The 23,950-nt window shown below is 41.3% G+C and overlaps 1 protein-coding gene and 1 non-coding gene across 3 annotated transcripts in view; one reads left to right on the top strand and one right to left on the bottom strand.

The window, feature by feature from the left end:
• The window catches only part of SH3BGR (SH3 domain binding glutamate rich protein), a 72,325-nt gene that overhangs the window by 40,898 nt on the left and 7,477 nt on the right, over nt 1-23,950 (top strand). For both annotated transcript variants that reach the window (XM_019962737.2, XM_019962745.2), the window contains 3 exons: nt 1,543-1,617; nt 2,494-2,586; nt 22,085-22,114. In XM_019962737.2, the coding sequence (XP_019818296.2) occupies nt 1,543-1,617; nt 2,494-2,586; nt 22,085-22,114 (198 nt within the window). The remainder of the gene's footprint in view (nt 1-1,542; nt 1,618-2,493; nt 2,587-22,084; nt 22,115-23,950) is intronic.
• Nucleotides 6,640-6,746, bottom strand: LOC139185379 (U6 spliceosomal RNA). Its single transcript, XR_011569003.1, has one exon. It is a non-coding gene; the product is annotated as a U6 spliceosomal RNA (small nuclear RNA).

The raw sequence follows: 23,950 nt of genomic DNA on the forward strand, positions 1-23,950 counted from the left end.
CACACAAACGTGAGCTTTCTGAATAGCCATCAGTTGGGAAATATATGAATAAGTTATTATATTTTTAACATTAAGCAAATGTTAATAGGAATGAGTTACAACCATATGAATTAATCTGGACAAATGCCCATGATATACTAAGCAAAAGAATCAAGTTGTGTGTAGTATGTACCTATTTATTATTTTTAAAAAACACAAAAATGAAACAAAAATAGCCTGTGTATATGTTAACATAGAGTTGAATACATATAAAGATTTTAATATTGAGTATTGTAGGAGTGTGGGATTGGAGGGTGTGTTTATGGTCCAATTTGTTCCCATGAACTTGAAGTGCCTTTGGAATAAAAATCACCAAATCTTTATGCATTATTATATATTTGTTTCTCTCTTTCTGACTTATGTTACTCTGTATGTTGGTCTCTAGGTCCATCCACATCTTGCATGTGGGTGTGGAATCTAGGAAAATGGTATAGATAAACCTATTTGCAAAGCAGAACTAGAGACAGATGTAGAGAACAAACACATGGACACCAAAGGAGGAAGGGAAGTGGAATGAATTGGGAGATTGGAATTGACACATACACACGCAGGCTATGTGTAAAATAGATAGCTAATGAGAACCTGGGCTTCACTGGGGGCTCAGATGGTAAAGAATCTGCCTGCAAAACAGGAGACCTGGGTTCAGTCTCTAGGTTGGGAAGATCCCCTGGAGAAGGGAATGGCTACCTACTCCAGTATTCTCGCCTGGAGAGTTCCATGGACAGAGAATCCTGGCAGCAGGCTACAATGGGAGCATAAAGAGTCGGACATGACTGAGTGACTAACACAGACTCACAGATGTGCACAATGAGAACCTACTGTATAGCACAGGGAACTCTGCTCAATGTTGTGTGGCAGCCTGGATGGGAGGGGAGTTTGGGAGAGAATGGATACATGTATATGCATGGCTGAGTCACTCTGCTGTGCACCGGAAACTATCACAACATTGTTAATTGGCTATACTTCAATATAAAATAAAAAGTTTAAAAAATCACTGAATTCTACCCTCACCCCACTTTACTAAGATATAATTGAAATACAACATTGTATGAATTTAAGGAGTGCAACACAATGATTTGATATATGTAGATATGTGAAATAATCACCACAGTAATTTATTTAACATGTTACCTCACATAGTTACAATTTACTTCTGATGAGGAAAATAAACTAGTACTTTAAAAGGCTGGAAACCGCTGGATAGATCAGGAAACCATAAAGTAGAAGGTGTATCCTAGCCCTGCCCCTAACTTGCAGTGTGACAATTTTTGCCTTATTTTCTTGTTTCTTAGGTGTGAGTGGTGGTGACTATCTACTGACTTAGGTTGTTTCTTGTTTCTTAGGTGTGAGTGGTGGTGACTATCTACTGATTTAGGTTACAACATCATAGTGAAGATAAAATGAGGGGTGAAGACAAACATAGTTTGGAGACATAAAAGGTGTTGAAATGCAAGCCATTATCCTCAAGAAAACTCTCAAACATTCTCAATTTCTGTGATGCAGGTGACAAAGTCGCCTGAGGAAGCATCTTCCCTTCCTGATGGTGAAGTGGCAGGAGAGGCTCAGAGCACCACAGAGGTAAGAGTTGGGGTCTTGAACCATCTTCTGGGAAACCTATTTTATATAGAATGTCTACTGGATTCTAGTTTTTCCGTATCTGTTTGTCTGTCTACCTCCTCCATCCATCCATTCATCTATCCATCCATCCATCCATCCATCTATCACATCTATCTGTCTATTTATCCATCCATCCATCACACTTATTTAGCTACCCATCCAACTATCTATCCATCTATCCATCACATCTATCATTTCTCTATGTATCTATCAATCATCCATCATTCATCTCTATCATCTATCTTTTTTAATCTCTAAAATTATAATGCCTCTCTCCACATAAGCAATAGAAAACAAATACTCCCTAAATATGGAATCCTTTGAAGTTCTCTTCACAAGCCATAAGTGGATGAATTAACTCCTATTAGAGTCTTTATGGGGCTTCCCTTGTGGCTCAGAGGGTAAAGCATCTGTCTGCAATGCAGGAGACCTGGGTTCGATCCCTGGGTTGGGAAGATTCCCCCGGAGAAGGAAATGGCAGCCCACTCCAGTATTCTTGCCTGGAAAATCCCATGGACAGCGGAACCTGGTAGGCTACTGTCCATGGGGTCACAGAGTTGGACATGACTGAACGACTTCACTTCACTTCACTTCAGGGTCTTTATGACTCTACCATGCATGTGAGTTGGGTCTGTTCACTGACACTGATAGATCCAATTAGCAATGTTGAGGGTTGGTGATCCTATACTCTAGGAGTTAAGTGACTAGTAAATAGAGGTCTACCTTTGCTTCAGGTATATACTGTATCTAAATAAGGAAACCGTGGCAGTTATGGCCTGGGGTTGTCTTGGAAGCTTATCCAAGGTTGTTGATACCATGGGTTTCCTTTGTGACCAGGGAACAGAGAAGGCTGAAGAAAGTGGAGAACAGGAGGCACAGAAAGAGGGTGATGAAGATGCGGGCGACCTCGCTGGATCCCAAGAGAAGGATGTGAGTGTTTGCTTTTCTCACTGTAGTTTCACTGGATTCAGTTCTATTCAATAACCATTTACTGAGCTCTGACCAGATGCTAGGAATCTTTCTAGGCACACAATAGTGAGCTCAAAAGTGAGGAACTGAGGGATTAGCCAGAAGGCAGCAGGTAATTTTCACTTAATGTGTTAACTGCTGTGTGTCAGGTAGGTGAGGGCTGAAGGGAAGCCAGAGGAAGGGCCTGAACTCAGTCCTGGAGTGGCAGGCTACACAAGGCTTGTCATTGTGTTGTTAGGGTTAGGTTGGGTTCATGTTCTTTCAGAAACAAGGGACCTTATGCCTTGTTCACAAGTATTGATGAACTCCTATCATATACTTGTTGGAAAAAAAAAAAAAAAAAGAGGCAGGTCAGGTGGTCTGGTATTTCCATCTCTTTCAGAATTTTCCACACTTTATTGTGGTCCACACAGTCAAAGGCTTTGGCATAGTCAACAAAGCAGAAATAGATGTTTTCCTGGAACTCTCTTGCTTTTTTGGTGATCCAGCAATTTTGGCAATTTGATCTCTGGTTCCTCTGCCTTTTCTAAAACCATCTTGAACATCTGGAAGTTCACAGTTCACGTATTGCTGAAGCCTGGCTCGGAGAATTTTGAGCATTACTTTACTAGAATGTGAGATGAGTGCAATTGTGTGGTAGTTTGTGCATTCTTCAGCATTGCCTTTCTTTGGGATTGGAATGAAAACTGGCCTTTTCCAGTCCTGTGGCCACTGCTGAGATTTCCAAATTTGCTGGCATATTGAGTGCATAACTTTCACAGCATCATCTTTTAGGATTTGAAATAGCTCAACTGGAAATCCATCACCTCCACTAGCTTTGTTTGTAGTGATGTTTCCTAAGGCCACAAGTTTATCAACCTCAATTTATCTGCTGCTGCTGCTGCTAAGTCACTTCAGTCATGTCCAACGCTGTGCAACCCCATAGATGGCAGCCCACCAGGCTCCCCCGTCCTTGGGATTCTCCAGGCAAGAACACTGGAGTGGGTTGCCATTTCCTTCTCCAATTTATCTAAATGCTACTAATCTTTTAATAACACATTGTTACTCTAACAAGCAAGTGTGCAATGTTTTATAATTTTAACTAAGGAATGTATCATTAAATATAAAATGAATAAAATATATGGACAAAAAAAAAACAATGCACATTTTGAGAGTTTTGAATTAAGCTTTATTTGGGCAAAATGAGGACTATAGCTTGGGAGACATCATTTCAGTTAGCTCTGAGAAACCGCTTCAAAGAGGTAAGGGGAAGGTCAGTATATATTGTCTTTGTGAAGGAGGAGTACATGCAATCAAGCTTATATATTTTGCAGAAGGTTTCTGGTAGTCTTGAGGAGCAGTCATCACCATGAAGGGTTTTGGTGCTTTTCTAGATATGAGGAGGTGCAAGAATTGGGCTCATAAAATCTAGTCCTGGAAATATCTATCCGAGGACTTGTTCTGCCAGTTCCTCCCAGGGCACAGAGGGCTTTGTTCCTAATCTCCACCCTGAACTCCTTTCTGGGAGTGTTGAAGGTCAGCAGCTGCAGTGGCTCATGGTTAATCCTTGTAGAGGTAGATGACATATGATTTGTAGTTGACATACTCCACCAAGAGGATTTGTGGGAAGCCAACAGGAGCTGAGGATAGAGGGGCTGGGGGGAGGGATTTGAGGCCTCCAATTTGAGGCCAATCAGAGGAACTGCAGGACCCAGCTGATGCAAGGCTTCTTCTAAAAGGTTCCAATGCAGGGGCTGCAGAGTAAAGGGCCAAGTGGAGATTGTGGTTCTGGAAGCACCAAGCTAAGATAATGAGGGGTCAGATGGGCTACTTATTCAAGAAATTCTGAAAATGTGGCTGGGAAGCCAGGCAAAGGAGAGACCCTGGTGCCAAGGGAGCCTGAATGGGCAGGGTAGAAATCAGGAGGATTTCAGTGGGTTTCTGCTTTGGGCCAATTGTAGAAAAGATTATTTACCAAAGCCTAGTGGTTTGCTTTTGTCCCTATTTATTGATTCCAGGAGAGGTGTGAACAGCTGTTGATCGTTGGACCCTTGTTCCCAGCAGAGAGACTGTGACTGGGAAAGGGGCCAAGACTGATGCCTTGCTATGGAAAATGTGAGATGGCATCAGTTTATCTTTATCTCAAGGAATTTAATTTGGGAGGAACCAGGGCAGTAAATTCCCTTGTGTTTCAACACTGCTATTTCAGTGTTGATAATTTAAGACCCTTTGACATTTCTGTTTTGAAGAAAGACCAGATCTTCTTCAGTCTTTGCTTAGAAGTTAGGTAGGGTTTCATGGCTCCCTGTATAATTCAGAAATAATCAATTTAACATGAAATGGAGTGACCATTTAATTATCTTGGAGATTATAAAAATCTTTAAAAGCATTTTATAATCTGACTTTGCATGGATTGCCTAAAACTGGTACAGAATTATTGATTTATACATTGAAATTCAGTTTTCTCTTTTTAAGGCAGAGAAACAAAGGAAAGAAACGTTACACCCCACACCCTTTCTCTCATGAGACCTAAGAGGAAGACAGCATCTTGAGGCCAGAGCCTGTTGGCTTCAGCTTCTCAGCTTCTCAGTTGCTGGGCCGGTTAGTTCAGTGAAGTGATAAGCCATTCAGCCTGGGGATTTTCTTGTTAATATTTTCTAAAATTGTGAGCACTTTGCAAAATAAATTACAATCTTGTGGATCCCCATAGGAATTAAAAACATTGTTTTGGTATTTTTGCGTGGGCTGTGGTGAAGGAATGACTAAGTTTAGAAGATATTTTTATTTTAGATGAATTAATGTTAATAATTAATTAACATCAATGTTAACTATCAATTCTTTAATAATATTTATTCTAGTCTAGTGGCTTAGATTGGAGAAGGCAATGGCACTCCACTCCAGTACTTTTGCCTGGAAAATCCCATGGATGGAGGAGCCTGGTGGGCTGCAGTCCATGGGGTCAGGAAGAGTTGGACAAGATTGAGTGACTAAAATTTTTTCATTCTACATAAAGAAAGATTTTGACTTTTTCTCATTTAACAAGCGATGCATGCCCTATGACTTACTGTAATTCAGTTAAATAAGGGAGAAAACCATGATCTGTCAGAGAACATTAAAATGACATAATAACATGATTAGCTTTGGGATTGAATACATAGAAAACTTGATTAAAATTTTAAACAGAGACAAAAGTGATCTGATATTTAGAATGATTGCATTTTGTGCTTCAAGAACCTTCTGTCTGCTTTTCTGGTTGGGGTTGTTTTTCAAGGTTGAGATGGCTGTCTCAGCTCTTTGTCATCATGTCTTTCCCAGCTGTGCACCCAGGCTTACACAGGCTTATCTGTGATGAGCAGAAAGGCCAATTAGATCACTGTGTTCTACCTTTGTAACATGGATTTTTTTTTTCCAATTACAATTTTATTTTATTTTTAATCTTTACAAAATTGTATTAGTTTTGCCAAATATCAAAATGAATCTGCTGCAGGTATACATGTGTTCCCCATCCTGAACCCTCCTCCCTCCTCCCTCCCCATACCATCCCTCTGGGTCGTCCCAGTGCACCAGCCCCAAGCATCCAGCATTGTGCATTGAACCTGGACTGGCAACTCGTTTCATACATGATATTTTACATGTTTCAATGCCATTCTCCCAAATCTTCCCACCCTCTTCTTCTCCCACAGAGTCCATAAGACTGCTCTATACATCAGTGTCTCTTTTGCTGTCTCGTACACAGGGTTATTGTTACCATCTTTCTAAATTCCATATATATGCATTAGTATACTGTATTGGTGTTTTTCTTTCTGGCTTACTTCACTCTGTATAATAGGATCCAGTTTCATCCACCTCATTAGAACTGATTCAAATGTATTCTTTTTAATGGCTGAGTAATACTCCATTGTGTATATGTACCATAGCTTTCTTATCCATTCATCTGCTGATGGACATCTAGGTTGCTTCCATGTCCTGGCTATTATAAACAGTGCTGCGATGAACATTGGGGTACACGTGTCTCTTTCTCTTCTGGTTTCCTCAAAAAATATGGAATGCTTCACGAATTTGCATGTCATCCTTGTGCAGGGGCCATGCTAATCTTCTCTGTATCGTTCCAATTTTAGTATATGTGCTGCCGAAGCGAGCACTGTAACATGGATTTTTAAAGTACCAGTCACATGTAGTAGGTTCTTCTAGATATCACAATTCAGATAAATCCAAGGCTTTTAGGTGCAAACCCTGGCTTTGTTGAAACCATCTAGGGAGATCTCATGGATTCTTAGCTTTTGCTAAGTCTGTTGTAACTAAACAGCGGGTCCCTGCACTTCCTTTTCTAACCAACACTCCATGAGGAATTTAAATAACATTGGATTTGTGGGTTGTTGCTGCTGCTGCTGCTAAATCTAGGTTTAGTTTTTAAAACTTGTGGTCGTGGACCGTCAGCTTCATTGATTTCTCTAGACATCATATTATCTGCTTCATGCCTCCACTTCTGGCAGGCAGGAAATTCAATCTAGGTGAAGCATTTCAGAGACCCACCCCTCTCCAGGGACTTAAGAGTCATCCTGGGGTCTTCAGGGGTGACTGGAGGCCAGAGGGCCCTGGTTCTTTATGGTGGTCCTGCTGTGATGTGGGTTTCCTGAAGCCCATTGGAAACTGTTAATGCTGGTCCCTCAGCATGGGTTAGGCCCTCTGCCCTGGCTGGACGTGGCCATGCCTCTCACAGTGACCAGCCCTCTGACCACAGTTGATGCTTCCCCGAGCATCATGTCCAGGTGCTGCCCTGATGCCCCAAGGGTCCCTGACTCAGCTTTTGCATCAGGTAAGTCCTGGCACCACCTGTAACATCCACCTCCTTCTCTCTTGAATCTGGCTGCTTCCATCTTCTTAGCTCCAAGCCCTAAACTCCAAGGACTTTTTTTGCAGGGATCATCTAGCCTCCTCACCTCTCTCAGCCCAGGGTTTTGAAAAGCACAGTTGGTAACTTCTTCCCAGCAGGTGGGGAACAAGAACAAGTATGTATCTGTCTCCTTGGAGTTTGTGTGTGGGGAAGACAGTAACTCTTATTTTGGGTAGCAGGGAGAACAAAATGAGAATTTGTATCCTGGTATAAACCATTGCTTCCCAGGTAGCGCAGTGGTAAAGAATCCACCTGTAATTCAGGAGACGAGGATTGAGCTTGGGGTGGGGAAGATCCCTGGATAAGGAAATGGCAACCCACTCCAGTGGGCTACAGTCCATGGTGTTAGAAAGAGTTGGACATGACTGAGTGACTGAGCACATGTATACAGCCACACTGTTCATGACAAGGAATACAAACATATTTTAACCTTTTATTCTGAAAGAATTACAGACTCACAGGGATCTAGTACTGAGTCCTGTGTGCTCTTCTCCTGGCTTCCCCTAGTGGTTACATCTCAGCTGGCTACAGTAGGAGGTAGAAACCAAGAGTATGACCCTGGTGCATCTCTGATAAGTAGACTTATAGACCATATTCAGGGTTGACCATTTTCCCCAAACCTTTCATTTGTGTGTTAAACACCATTCCTGTGTGTCCAGTAGTCATGTATGGATGTGAGAGTTGGACTATAAAGAAAGTTGAGTGCAGAAAAATTGATGCTCTTGAACTGTGGTGTTGGAGAAGACTCTTGAGAGTCCCTTGGACTGCAAGGATATCCAACCAGTCCATTCAGGACTAAATGAAATCAGTCCTGAATATTCATTGAAAGGGCTGATGTTGAAGCTGAAACTCCAATACTTTGCCCACCTGATTTGAAGAACTGACTCATTGGAAAAAACCCTGATGCTGGGAAAGACTGAAGGCAGGAGGAGAAGGGGACAACAGGGGATGAGATGGTTGGATGGTATCACTGATTCAATGGACATGAGTTTGAGCAAACTCCAGGAGATGGTGAAGGACAGGGAGGCCTGGCGTGCTGCAGTCCATGGGGTCACAAAGAGTCAGACATGACTGAGCAACTGAACTGAACTGTGTGTTCAGAACCATTTTCAAGTGGGCAGTGGTAATAGCTCCCTCCAGTGGCTGGGAGCATTAAAACCAGTGATAGACCAGCTGAGTGTCTAAGCTCACCTGATTTCAACTACTGCACATGCTTATTCAGTACACACTTCTAAGTGCTCAGATGATGCTAGTTTCATGGGGAAGATATTTATCAAAGAATATCACATTGATTTAAAAACGATAAAACACTGGTGAAAGAAATCAAAGAGGACACTAATAGATGGAGAAATACACCATGTTCATGGATCGGAAGACTGAATATAGTGAAAATGAGTATACTACCCAAAACAATCTATAGATTCAATGCAATCCCTATCAAGCTACCAGTGGTATTTTTCACAGAGCTAGAACAAATAATTTCATAATTTGTATGGAAATACAAAAAACCTCGAATAGCCAAAGCAATCTTGAGAAAGAAGAATGGAACTGGAGGAATCAACCTGCTTGACTTCAGGCTCTACTACAAAGCCACAGTCATCAAGACAGTATGGTACTGCCACAAAGACAGAAATATAGATCAGTGGAACAAAATAGAAAGCCCAGAGATAAACCCACGCACCTATGGACACCTTATCTTTGACAAAGGAGGCAAGCATATACAATGGAGAAAAGACAATCTCTTTAACAACTGGTGCTGGGAAAACTGGTCAATCACTTGTAAAAAAAAAAAAAAAGAATGAAACTAGAACACTTTCTAACACCATACACCAAAATAAACTCAAAATGGATTAAAGATCTAAACGTAAGACCAGAAACTATAAAACTGCTAGAGGAGAACATAGGCAAAACACTCTCTGACACACATCACAGCAGGATCCTCTATGACCCACCTCCCAGAATATTGGAAGTAAAAGCAAAGATAAACAAATGGGACCTAATTAAAATTAAAAGCTTCTGCACAACAAAGGAAACTATAAGCAAGGTGAAAAGACAACCTTCAGAATGGGAGAAAATAATAGCAAATGAAGCAACTGACAAACAACTAATCTCAAAAATATACAAGCAACTCCTGCAGCTCAATTCCAGAAAAATAAATGACCCAATCAAAAAATGGGCCAAAGAACTAAATAGACATTTCTCCAAAGAAGACATACAGATGGCTAACAAACACGTGAAAAGATGCTCAACATCACTCATTATCAGAGAAATGCAAACCAAAACCACTATGAGGTACCATTTCACGCCAGTCAGATTGGCTGCAATCTAAAAGTCTACAAGCAATAAATGCTGGAAAGGGTGTGGAGAAAAGGGAACCCTCTTACACTGTTGGTGGGAATGTAAATTAGTACAGCCACTATGGAGAACAGTGTGGAGATTCCTTACAAAACTGGAAATAGAACTGCCTTATGACCCAGCAATCCCACTGCTGGGCATACACACCAAGGAAACCAGAACTGAAAGAGACACATGTACCCCAATGTTCATCGCAGCACTATTTATGATAGCCACGACATGGAAGCAACCTAGATGTCCATCAGCAGATGAATGGATAAGAAAGCTGTGGTACATATACACAATGGAGTATTACTCAGCCATTAAAAAGAGTACATTTGAATCAGTTCTAATGAGGTGGATGAAACTGGATCCTATTATACAGAGTGAAGTAAGCCAGAAAGAAAAACACCAATACAGTATACTAACGCATATATATGGAATTTAGAAAGATGGTAATGATAACCCTGTATGTGAGACAGCAAAAGAGACACAGATGTATAGAACAGTCTTTTGGACTCTGTGGGAGAGGGAGGGGGGGATGATTTGGGAGAATGGCATTGAAACATGTATAATATCATATAAGAAATGAATCGCCAGTCCAGGTTTGATGCAGGATACAGGATGCTTGGGGCTGGTGCACTGGGATGACCCAGAGGGATGATACGGGGAGGGAGGTGGGAGGGGGGTTCAGGATGGGGAGCACGTGTACACCCATGGTGGATTCATGTTGATGTATGGCAAAACCAATACAATATTGTAAAGTAATTAGCCTCCAATCAAAATAAATAAATTTAAATTAAAAAAATCATAATTATTTCCTTTAATGATGTGGACTTTTCCTGACCACCAACCCAAACCTCGGGGGTTCTTACACATACGAAGCCGAAGTGTATGTTACCTACTTGCTGACAGGTCGGGGCAGTGTTTGGGAGGCAAAATGGTGCACCATGAAAAGGGCTTTCATTCCTGTGTAAGATGTAATCACCTATAGCTTCAGATCTACAGAGAGGGGACTTCATGGTTCCCTTCCCTGATGACCAGGGAGGGATGAGGGGCTAAGGAGGAGAGGGGAGGTTTGTGAATACTACCAGAGGAGGAAAGAAGGCAAGCAGGTCACCTCAGCTTCTGGGAACTCTGAGAAGGGGACTGCAGACTGGGGGTGTCATGAGAACTTTATGAAACCCTGGAAGTAAAAGATGCAATTTGTTCATCTTTGTGTTTGGTTTTCATTGAGGCCAAAATATTTTACATTGTGTTCTTTGCCAATTCAGTGATCCTCTCCAAAACCTTCTGACGCCTTGGCTTGACTGACTACATGATTATGGTCTATACATATTCCCCACACTGCTTCCTCCAAAATCAATCTTGAGGGTAGTTTCTACATCAAGGGGCAGGTGTTGGTTTATGTCCACCATGAACTTGTGAGTCTAAGGCTGAGCTCCCATACTGTCTGACAATGGAGAGAACCTGCTGGAGTCCAACTCCAGCAACCAGGGATTCAACCTGAAGAGATGGATGGTGCCGGCCAAGGAGACAGCCTCTCAGTTTTCTATGGACTGCCTGTTTATTCCAAGTTTAAGATTCTCTTTTATACTTTTACAAAAACATTAGGCCAGAGGTTTGACATTTTCAGTTCCCCCTCTCCCAGATTTATTATATCCATAAATCACTGTTGCTCTTCAAACGGAGTTCTTGTTTCAGTGATTCTCTTGGAATCAGCCTTATCATCTATTGTCTACCTCCTCTAATGTCCTATAGTTAACTTGTGATTATATTGTAGCTCATGCTACATTCCTCAGTTTACTACTTATCTTCCTAAATCCTGTTTGCCCCTAACATCCTGAGCTCACTATCTCTTAAAAAAGGTTTCTAGCTATCAGATCAGATCAGATCAGTCACTCAGTCATGTCCAACTCTTTGTGACCCCATGAATCACAGCATGCCAGGCCTCCCTGTCCATCACCAACTCCCAGAGTTCACTCAGACTCACGTCCATCGAGTCAGTGATGCCATCCAGCCATCTCATCCTCTGTCATCCCCTTCTCCTCTTGCCCCCAATCCCTCCCAGCATCAGAGTCTTTTCCAATGAGTCAACTCTTTGTATCAGGTGGCCAAAGTACTGGAGTTTCAGCTTTAGCATCATTCCTTCCAAAGAAATCCCAGGGCTGATCTCCTTCACAATGGACTGGTTGGATCTCCTTGCAGTCCAAGGGACTCTCAAGAGTCTTCTCCAACACCACAGTTCAAAAGCATCAACTCTTCAGTTCTCAGCCTTCTTCACAGTCCAACTCTCACATCCATACATGACCACAGGAAAAACCATAGCCTTGACTAGACGGACCTTTGTTGGCAAAGTAATGTCTCTGCTTTTGAATATGCTATCCAGGTTGGTCAGAACTTTCCTTCCAAGGAGTAAGCGTCTTTTAATTTTATGGCTGCAGTCACCATCTGCAGTGATTCTGGAGCCCAGAAAAATAAAGTCTGACATTGTTTCCACTGTTTCCCCATCTATTTCCCATGAAGTGATGGGACCGGATGCCATAATCTTCATTTTCTGAATGTTGAGCTTTAAGTCAACTTTTTCACTCTCCACTTTCACTTTCATCAAGAGGCTTTTGAGTTCCTCTTCACTTTCTGCCATAAGGGTGGTGTCATCTGCATATCTGAGGTGATTGATATTTCTCCCAGCAATCTTGATTCCAGCTTATGTTTCTTCTAGTCCAGCATTTCTCATGATGTACTCTACATATAAGTTAAATAAGCAGGGTGACAATATACAGCCTTGACGAACTCCTTTTCCTATTTGGAACCAGTTTGTTGTTCCATGTCCAGTTCTAGCTGTTGCTTCCTGACCTGCATACAAATTTCTCAAGAGGCAGATCAGGTGGTCTGGTATTTTCATCTCTTTCAGAATTTCCCGCAGTTTATTGTGATCCACACAGCCAAAGGCTTTGGCATAGTCAATAAAGCAGAAATAGATGTTTTTCTGGAACTCTCTTGCTTTTTCCATGATCCAGGGGATGTTGGCAATTTGATCTCTTGTTCCTCTGCCTTTTCTAAAACCAGCTTGAACATCAGGAAGTTCACGGTTCACATATTGCTGAAGCCTGGCTTGGAGAATTTTGAGCATTACTTTACTAGCATGTGAGATGAGTGCAATTGTGTGGTAGTTTGAGCATTCTTTGGCATTGCCTTTCTTTGGGATTGGAATGAAAACTGGCCTTTTCCAGTCCTGTGGCCACTGTTGAGTTTTCCAAATTTGCTGACATATTGAGTGCAGCACTTTCACAGCATCATCTTTCAGGATTTGGAATAGCTCAACTGGAATTCTATCACCTCCACTAACTTTGTTCGTAGTGATGCTTTCTAAGGCCCACTTGACTTCACATTCCAGGATGTCTGGCTCTAGGTCAGTGATCACACCATCATGATTATCTGGGTTGTGAAGATCTTTTTTGTACAGTTCTATGTATTCTAGCCATCTCTTCTTAATATCTTCTGCTTCTGTTAGGTCCATACCATTTCTGTCCTTTATCGAGCCCATCTTTGCATGAAATGTTCCTTTGGTATCTCTGATTTTCTTGAAGAGATCTCTAGTCTTTCCCATTCTGTTGTTTTCGTCTATTTCTTTGCATTGATCGCTGAAGAAGGCTTTCTTATCTCTTCTTGCTATTCTTTGGAACTCTGCATTCAGATGCTCATATCTTTCCTTTGCTACTTTGCTTTTCACTTCTCTTCTTTTCACAGCTATTTGTAAGGCCTCCCCAGACAGCCATTTTGCTTTTTTGCATTTTTTTCCCATGGGGATGGTCTTGATCCCTGTCTCCTGAACAATGTCACGAACCTCATTCCATAGTTCATCAGGCACTCTATCTATCAGATCTAGGCCCTTAAATCTATTTCTCACTTCCACTGTATAATCATAAGGGATTTGATTTAGGTCATACCTGAATGGTCTAGTGGTTTTCCCTACTCTTCAATTTAAGTCTGAATTTGGCAATAAGGAGTTCATGGTCTGAGCCACAGTCAGCTCCTGGTCTTGTTTTTGCTGACTGTATAGAGCTTCTCCATCTTTGGCTGCAAAGAATATAATCAATCTGATTTCAGTGTTGACCATCTGGTGATGTCCATGTATAGAGTCTTCTCTTGTGTTGTTTGAAGAGGGTGTTTGTTATGACCAGTGCATTTTCTTGGCAAAACTCTATTGGTCTTTGCCCTGCTTCATTCCGTTTCTAGCTATAGTGTCTAAAAATTCCTAACTTCTATAAGCTATAGTAAAATATGCTAACTTTACAACATTCTTAAATCTTTAACTTCTAACTATTTTAATTATTTATAAGCCCTAAATTCAGTAAATTCCTTTGCCATAAATATTCTCCCCACAAATAGGCTTCAGATATCAATCCCTCCCATGGCCTCAAGCTACGGCCTATGTGCTCATCCTGGAACACTCTTTTGTAAAAGTCCTTGAACAAATGTCAGTGATTAACTTTATGAATTATTTTCTGAGCACAACTGAAGAAGGCTTTGTGCCTTTTCATGCTCCTCTCAAGAACAATAAGCACCCTAATATTCCTTTTCAGTCAACTCAGCAGAGGAGAGGAAAAGACAAGTCAGAATTACAAGGCCTAACTCCTTCATCCCAGGATCCATGCCTGCGGAATGAGGAGAGGGGGCTGGGGACCATGCCTCCATTTTGTCAGTAATGCCCTATGTGGCTCCCAACAAGAACCCTGCTCTTATTCCTGACCTCCAGCCTGGTCACCCTCTTCAGATCCCTCTGGGCTGGTCCCTGCCTTCCTTCCACACTGGCCACTTGTCTTAACCAGCCACTGCCTGACACTCACCACGGCTGACACCTGTCCTTAGTCCTGGTCACATGCCATGTCAGCAGCCTGCCTCCCTGGCCAACTTCCCAAGAGAAACAGCTGCTATGAAATTCTAAGGCTTCTCACTTTGGAGACTTCCTTTAACTAGGTTTCTTTTTTTAAAAAAGTTTATTTATTTATTTTTAATTGAAGGATAATTGCTCTACAATATTTTGTTGGTTTCTGCTAAACATCAACATGAATCAGCCATATCCTATCCCCTTCCCCATCCCACCCCTCTAGGTTGTTACAGAGCCCTGGTTTGAGTACCCTGAGTCACACAGCAAATTCCTACTGGCTATCTATTTTACATATGGTAGTGTATGTTTCTATGTTACCTTCTTCATGCATTCCACCCTCTCCTTCTTTTCCACCCGTCTTTTCTTAAGTGTGTTCTCTATGTCTGTGTCTCCACTGATGGACTAGCTTTCTTAGAAGAACAACAAGGTAAAATAATTTTAAGTTGTAGCTTTGTCCAGTGCATGATTCAAACCTATTCTGTTGTTGTTGTTTAGTCGCTCAGTCATGTCTGACTCTTTGTGACACCATGGACTGTAGCCCACCAGGCTCTTCTATCCATGGGATTTCCCAGGCAAGAATACTGGAGTGGTAGCCATTTCCTCCTCCTGCGGATATTCCCGACTCAGGGATTGAACCCGTGTTTCCTGCATTGCAGGCAGATTCTTTACCATCTGAGCCTCCAGAGGACATTTAAGGATCTGTGTAATTCTGATGCTTTAAAATTTCATGAGCTAAGTGACCATTATATCTAATACTGTGGGCAAGAATCCCTTAGAAGAAATGGAGTAGCCCTCATAGTCAACAAGAGAGTCCAAAATGCAATACCTGGATGCAATCTCAAAAATCACAGAATGATCTCTGTTCGTTTCCAAGGCAAAACACTCAATATCACAATAATCCAACTCTATGCCCCGACAAGTAATGCTGAAGAAGCTGAAGTTGAATAGTTCTGTGAAGACCTACAAGGCTTTTTAGAACTAAGACCCAAAAAAGATTTCCTTTTCCTTATAGGGGACTACAATGCAAAAGTAGGAAATCAAGAGATACCTGGAGTAACAGGCAAGTTTGGCCTTGGAGTACAAAATGAAGCGGGGCAAAGGCTAAAAGAGTTTTTCCAAGAGAACACACTGGTCATAGCAAACACCCTCTTCCAACAACACAAGAGAAAACTCTACAGGTGGACATCACCAGATGGTCAATACCGAAATCAGTTTGATTATATTCTTCACAGTCGAAAATGGAGAAGCTCTATACAGTCAGCAAAAACAAGACCAGGTGCTGACTGTGGCTCAGATAATGAACTCCTTATTACAAAATTCAGACTTAAATTGAAGAAAGTAGAGAAAACCACTAAACCATTCAGGTATGACCTAAATCAAATCCCTTACAATTATACAGTAGAAGTGACAAATAGACTCAAGGGATTAGATCTAATAGACAGAGTGCCTGAAGAACTATGGATGGAGGTTCATGACATTGTGTAGGAGGCAGTGATCAAGACCATCCCCAAGAAAAAGAAATGCACAAAGGTAAGATGGTTGTCTGAGGAGGCTTTACAAATAGCTGGGAAAAGAAGAGAAGCAAAAGGCAAAGGAGAAAAGGAAAGATATACTCATCTGAATGCAGAGTTCCAAAGAATAGCAAGGTGAGATTAGAAAGCCTTTTTCAGTGATTGATGCAAAGAAATAGAGGAAAACAATGGAATGGGAAAGACTAGAGATCTCTTCAAGAAAATTAGAGATACCAAGGGAACATTTCATGCAAAGATGGGCACAATAAAGGACAGAAATGGTATGGACTTAACAGAATCAGAAGATATTCAGAAGAGGTGGCGAGAATACACAGAAGAACTATACGAAAAAGATCTTCATGACCCAGATAACCACAATGGTGTGATTACTGATCTAGAGCCAGACATCCTGGAATGAGAGGTCAAGTGGGCCTTAGGAAGCATCACTATGAGCAAAGCTAGTGGAGGTAATGGAATTCAACTGAGCTATTTCAAGTCCTAAAAGATGGTGCTGTGAAAGTGCTGCACTCAATATGCCAGCAAGTTTGGAAAACTCAGCAGTGGCCACAGGACTGGAAAAGGTCAGTTTTCATTCCAATCCCAAAGAAGGACAATGCCAAAGAATGTTCAAACTGCTGTACAATTGCACTAATCTCACATGCTAACAAAGTAATGCTCAAAATTCTCCAAGTGAGGCTTCAAAAGTATATGAAGCAAGAATTTCCAGATGTTCAAGCTGGATTTAGAAAAGGCAGAGGAAGCACAGATCAAATGGCCAACATCTAGAAAAAGCAAGAGAGTTCCACAAAAACATCGGCTTCTGCTTTATTGACTACACCAAAGCCTTCAACTGTGTGGATCACAATAAACTGTGGAAAATTCTTAAAGAGATGAGAATACCAGACCACCTGACCTGCCTCCTGAGAAATCTGTATGCAGGTCAGGAAGCAACAGTTAGAATTGGACATGGAACAACAGACTGGTTCCAAATAGAAAAAGGAGTATGTCAAGGCTATATACTGTCACCCTGCTTATATAACTTAAATACAGAGTACATCATGTGAAATGCCAGGCTGGATGAAACACAAGCTGGAATCAAGATGGCTGGGAGAAATATCAATATCATCTCAGATATGCAGATGACACCATCCTTATGGCAGAAAGTGAAGAGGAACTGAAGAGCCTCTTGATGAAAGAGAAAGAGAAGAGTGAAAAAGTTGGCTTAAAGGTTAACATTCAGAAAAACAAATATCATGACATCCGGTCCCATCACTTCAAGGCAAATAGATGGGAAAACAGTGGAAACAGTGACAGACTTTATTTTGGGGGGCTCCAGAATCACTGCAGATGGTGGCTGCAGCCATGAAATGAAAAGACGCTTGCTCCTTGGAAGAAAAGCTGTGACCAACCTAGACAGCATATTAAAAAACAGAGACATTACTCTTCCAGCAAAGGTCCATCTAATCAAAGCTATGGTTTTTCCAGTAGTCATATATGGATGTGAGAGTTGGATCATAAAGAAAGCTGAGTGTCGAAGAATTGATGCTTTTGAACTGTGGTGTTGGAGAAGACTCCTGAGAGTTCCTTGGACTGCAAGGAGATCAACCCAGTCAAACCTAAAGGAAATCAGTCCTGAATACTCATTGAAAGGACTAATGCTGAAGCTGAAACTCCAATCCTTTGGCCACCTGATGCAAAGAACTGACTCATTGGAAAAGACCCTGATGCTGGAAAAGATTGAAGGCGAGAGGAGAAGGGATGACAGAGGATGAAATGGTTGGATGGCATCACTGACACAATGGACATGAATTTGAGCAAGCTCTGGGAGTTGGTGATGAACAGGGAAGCCTGGCATGCTGCAGTCCTTGGGGTTGCAAAGAGTCAGACATGAATGAGCAACTGAACTGTAGGATGGGCACTGAAGTTTTTATTTAATTAATATCCCATCTCCTCCTAAGAAAGATTTGAGGCAGGAATGGCATACATAAATACCTTAATTCAACATTTTATTGACAGATTGAATGCTGCCTCATGCCATGCAGTCCAGGGATCGGGGATGGTGCCGTGAAAATTAGCTTCTGTTCTGGTAGAGCTGATGATGGTCTTAGCCAAGTTTCTTCAAAGTTTACATGACCTTTAAAACTTTTTTTTTAATTTGAGTATAGTTACTTTACAATATGTGTTAGTTTCTACGTTACAGCAAAGTAAATCAGCTATATGTATACATATATCCCCTCCGTTCTGGACTTCCTTCCCATTCAGGTCACCACAGAGCACTGAGTAGAGTTCCCTGTACTATACAATAGGTTTTTATTAGTTACCTATTTTATACACAGAGTGTATATACGTCAATTCCTTTCTCCCAATTCATCCCACCCTTCCTTCCTCTCTTGGTGTCCATACATTTGTTCTCTATGTCAATGTCTCTACTTCTGATTTGCAAATAGATTCACCTGTACCATTTGTCTACATCCCACTCCTGCTGCTGCTAAGTCACTTAAGTCATGTCTGACTCTGTGCGACCCCATAGATGGCAGCCCACCAGGCTCCCCTGTCCCTGGGATTCTCCAGGCAAGAACACTGGAGTGTGTTGCCATTTCCTTCTCCAATGCATGAAAGTAAAAAGTGAAAGGAAAGTCACTCAGTTGTGTCCGACTCTTCATGACCCCATGGACTGCAGCCTGCCAGGCTCCTCTGTCCATGGGATTTTCCAGGCAAGAGTACTGGAGTGGGGTGCCATTGCCTTCTCCCTACATCCCACATATATGTGTTAATATACAATATTTGTTTTTCTTTACTTGACCTTTTGAGGCTAAGTATCTCTAGAAATTCTCTGAGCAATTACTTTTTCTATTTAATGCCTCTTTCAAGAAATCAAGGTCAATTCAGGTATTGATAAAAGCCCTAGGTTCCGTGGTAATTGCTGCTAGCTAACCTCTAGAAGTTGAGATGACCACTTATTCCTATAAGAACTCTTAGTGGCCTCCAGCCTAGCTCTAAGGATAACCCCATTTTTAATAGTGTGTTTTTGTTAACTCAGTTGTTTCAACTGTACACAATTAATAAAAATAATTGGATTTAGAAAGTGTAAAACTCTACATAGCTGATAGTTCTGTATTGTGTAGTGTGAATTCTAATTTGATTGTATGTGGATAAGAAGAAAATGCATGTTCTTTGAGATCTAAAGAGTTAATAGATCTAAAAGAGTTACAGGTTCATTTATTTAGTCACTTAATACATTTATTGTATTTATTCCAGACAGTAGCTGGGTCCTGGAAACCCCAAAATGAACAAGGACACATGTTGTGCCCGCAAGAGCACACAGACAGTTAGGGAGGCCAATAAATGATGATTGTGGGAGCAAATAAGGGGATTCTTTAACTCAGCCCTTGTTGTTATTGGTTAGTCGCTAAGCTGGGTTTGACTCTGCTGCCCCATGAACTGTAACCTGCCAGGCTCCTCTGTCCTTGGGATTTCCCAGGCAAGAAAACTGGAATGAGCTGCCATTTCCTTCTCCAGGGGATCTTCCCCACCTAGGGATCAAACTTGATTCTGCCACATTGGCAGGCAAATTCTTCACTACTGAGCCACCAGGGAAGCCCCTGGGGGTCAGGAAAGTCTTCCTTGAAAATATCATTGTATGCAGTGTCCTGGAAGGTGTGGCTGATGTGAGAAAATTACATGTGATCATTAGCTGAAGTAAAACATGATGTGACTAGAAAGGTGAGCAGGAGACAAATCATGACGGCCTCTCAACCATCCTAAAGATTATGGATTTATCATGAAAAGATGGAAGGTTTTAGACATGAGGTGGATTGTCTTTTCTAAGTTAACTAATAATTTTTTGACTGCACTAGATCTTCTTGCTGTGTGTGGGCTCTCTAGTTTTAGTTAGCAGGGGCTACTGTCTAATTGGGGTGCATGGGGTTCTCATTGTAGGGACTTCTCTTGTTGCTCAGCACAGGCTCTAGAGCTCAGGCTCAGTAGTTGTGGTGCACAGGTTTAGTTGCCCTGAAGCATGTGGGAGATGCCTGAACCAGGGATGGAACCTGGGTCCCCTGCTTTAGCAGGCAGATTCCCAACCATTGGACCACCAGGGAAGTCCCTGGGATGTCTTTTAGAATGATATCTCTGGCTATAGTGTGGAGAGTTACTTGGAGATAAGGAAGCCTAGAGGTGATGTAATCTTGGTGAGAGAAGATGGCAGTCATGGTGAAGGAAAGACAAGGCATTGGCAGAGGTAGACAATATCAAAGACATTTAATATTCAACACGTTGCTGAAAAACCAACACTCGGATTCTGCAACAAGTGCAGGACTATCTTTTCCTGAACTTTATAAGACTTGCTGTGTTGCCAGCTTCAGTTTAGAGATTCCCCGTACTGGGACACCTCTTGGGTTGACTCAGGTTAAGCTGGCTGGATCAGGCTTTCTGTATTTTCTTTGCCAGCATCAGAAATCTGAGAGTATTGTTCTGGAGCTGGCCAAGAACTTGAGGCTGGGCCAGAGAAGGTGGCTATATGGCAGGCCCTCCATGACTTGCCTTCTGTGATAATCTTGAGAGGTAGTGTGGTGTAGTAGGAAGAACACTAAGTTAGGAAACAGGATAAGGGGGCGACAAAGGATGAGATGGTTGGAAGGCATCACTGACTGAGTAGGCATGAGTTTGAGCAAACTCTGGGAGACAGTGAAGGACAGGGAAGCCTGGCATGCTGTAGTCCATGGGTCACAAAGAGTTGGACACGCTTAGCAACTAAACAACAACAACAGAGAGTCTCAGAGTAAGTCCTGATTGTGTTACTTGGCTTCTGATTTTTGTCTAATTACTTAACCCTGTGGTCTTTGTGTCCTCATTTGTCCAAAGAAAAGACTGAGTAAGAGGATATAGGTAATTATGAGGTTGCTTTCAACTCCTTTGGTCCAGAATTCCATGAGCTCACTGCCTGCTTTGAAAGGCATTAGGAATGTTTAGGGACTACTTTTTAGAACCAGATCTTCCTGCCCAATTAAAGCCGTTGTAATACTCTGGCCCCAGAAAGGCTCATGAGAGGGCCATTCTGGGAAAGGATGTGAAGGTTCTTATTTCTTTGCAATTTTAGGAGGTATTGCCTGGTTTTCCTACTTTGATCCCAGGGAAATAGAAACTTCTGTGCATTGGCAGAGTGGAGACCTGTTTGAGCCTGGAAATGGCTTTATCATTTCTTAACTTTAAGTTTCTTTCTTTAACCAGGACTCAGTGTTTAAATGGTTTAGAATGTTATTTGTTCTGATGGAGGAAAAGTTTTTAATCTACTTTTATTAGTTGGTTCAGAACTGAAGTAAGGCATACTTATAAGGTCATAAAAGCAGAAAAGACATAATTTAGTTCAAATTTTCTAGTTGCTTACATATATAGTCTGAATTTTCCTTGATAGCTCTATAGGTCTGCAATATGCTTTGGGTATAGAACAGTATTAAACATATAATTAAGCAGTATTACTAATTAGTTGTATTTTCTTAGGAGTAAGAGTGATGAAAATATGTCTTTGATTTTATAATATTCCAAGGACTTGAAATAAAATGCATGAAATAAGTAGGCATTGCTCAGTTATCATATCTTTGCTATTGATGTTTTCTCAATAAATTGATATTCTTAGTTTTGGTAAACATGCATTTATTATAGCTTGCTTAATTTCTATTTATTTTTTTAACTAAAATTTTTTATAGTTTTAAATTTTTATGCCATTTTAAAAGTTGCTTTCCATTTACAGTTATTACCAAGTACTGGCTATATAGTTTGCTTAATTTTTAGATTCAACTTAAAACTTATGTGAATTTATGTTTTTATTTAATTTCTGTTTGTGGATTTAAGGAAGAAGAGGAAGAGACAGCAGCGGAAGAGGTACAGTAGCATATTTCACAGTTGTGTTGTGCTTAACAGAAGCATCTTTTAGGTGAGAGAATTGCAGCTTTTCCAACATTTCTCCATGTTCATGATACAGAGAAGCTGACTCAACCCACATTCCCAGAAAGTCCTCCTTTAGCCTGCCAAGAAGAGAAATAAAATAAGTTGGAGATACATTTGGAGGTGAATGGAGAAACAGGGGCTCTGAAGCCTTCACCTCTTGTGGTGAAGGTGTTATCAGTGAAGTCAGGCCAGGCCGGACCAAATCCTTCAGTGGTGATGCCTTCTCCCTTTTTCCTTCCCACCCCATTGAATAGCGCACCGTTTATGCTGCTTGTGTGGTTCTCATGGGTGTTACTTGATGGCCTCCTCTTTACCTTGTTGGTGAGTGAGGAATTCCCTCCCTCTGGTTATGGGAATGGCAGACACACAACTGGACCACTCACTGGACAAGTGAGATGGACAGGGCTTATTTTATTTTCTTAATTAATTAATTAATTTTAACTGGAGGATAATGACTTTACAATATTGTGGTGGTGTTTGCCATACATTGACATGAATTAGCCACAGGTATGGACAGGGTTTACTATTCACATGTGCTCCCGGGGGATAAGGTCATCTACACAGGGCAGGGCCACACGGGGTAGGGTCCCTTGGGAACAGTGTGAACAACCAGGGCTGCGGGAGGCAGGTTGTGTAGAATCAAGAGGGTGGGGTGTCCCCGAGTCCACACGGGGGACATGGTTGGCCTGATTGAGTAATTCTGGGGTGAAAGCAGGCACAGTATCTGGTCCCTTGATACCGAGGGCTGCTTGGGTGAGAGACCTAATTTGTGGGATCAGAGCAGGAGGGGAGCCAGTGGTCAGGCCATTGTAAGTTTTCCCAATTTTACCAGTGTTAAGGCAGCGGATAATACTGAGTCTTAATTGTAGTCTTGCACCATGGTGTGTACCTTAGACACCAGGAGGTTTAAACATGCAGCTCATCATTTAGTGTCTGGAAGACATGTGACATAGGTAAGTAACCACATGGTTCCAGGATTTCTAGTGTGGATCTATCCAGGGGGAGCATTACCATTTGTGTGTGTGTGGTTTTTTTTTTTTTTTTTTGGAACATAGTTGATTTACGGTGTTATGTTAGTTTCAGATGTGTAACAAAGTGATTCATGTGGGATTCTTTTCCCTTACACGTTATTATAAAATATTGAGTAGAATTCCCTGTGCTATGCAATCATTACTGAGCCGGTGCACCACAACTAAGACCCAGAGCAGGCAAATAAAATAATAATAATAATGATAAAAAAAGAGTTGCACAAAGTAAGAAGTATTACATAAGTGAGTACTGAGGATACAAGTACATTTAAAACAATGAAAGAAAAGTTATAAAACAATATTAGTGATATTAAGGATAAAATTTAAAGGAATGAAATATATCCTCTGTAACATATAATTTAAACTATTATTGGGCTGGCCAACATGTTTATTTACAGGATCTATGCTCAAATAATAACCAACATTCCTAGGGAGACCTCATGTCTCATATTTGGAGCTGGGAGTTATTTGAACAAATGAAGAATTTAATTAAAATGTTAAATCACAGAAATGTAGAGACCTTAAACATTTATTTTAACTTGAAATATACAGATGTGTATTTACTGCCAAGTTTTTGGATACAGGACAAAAATAGCTTCTTTAAAAAATAGTCCAATGACTAGAACTACCTTCTGTCTTCCTAACATAATCAGTAGTCTGTCTAGAAATTCCAGTTTTGGTTTCTTTCCTTTTGGGTTTCAGGAGTCCTCCTTAGCACCCAAGCTTTTCGACACTTCATTTG

Source organism: Bos indicus, chromosome 1 (assembly GCF_029378745.1).
Source record: "Bos indicus isolate NIAB-ARS_2022 breed Sahiwal x Tharparkar chromosome 1, NIAB-ARS_B.indTharparkar_mat_pri_1.0, whole genome shotgun sequence".
NCBI classification, from domain to species: Eukaryota; Metazoa; Chordata; class Mammalia; order Artiodactyla; family Bovidae; genus Bos; species Bos indicus.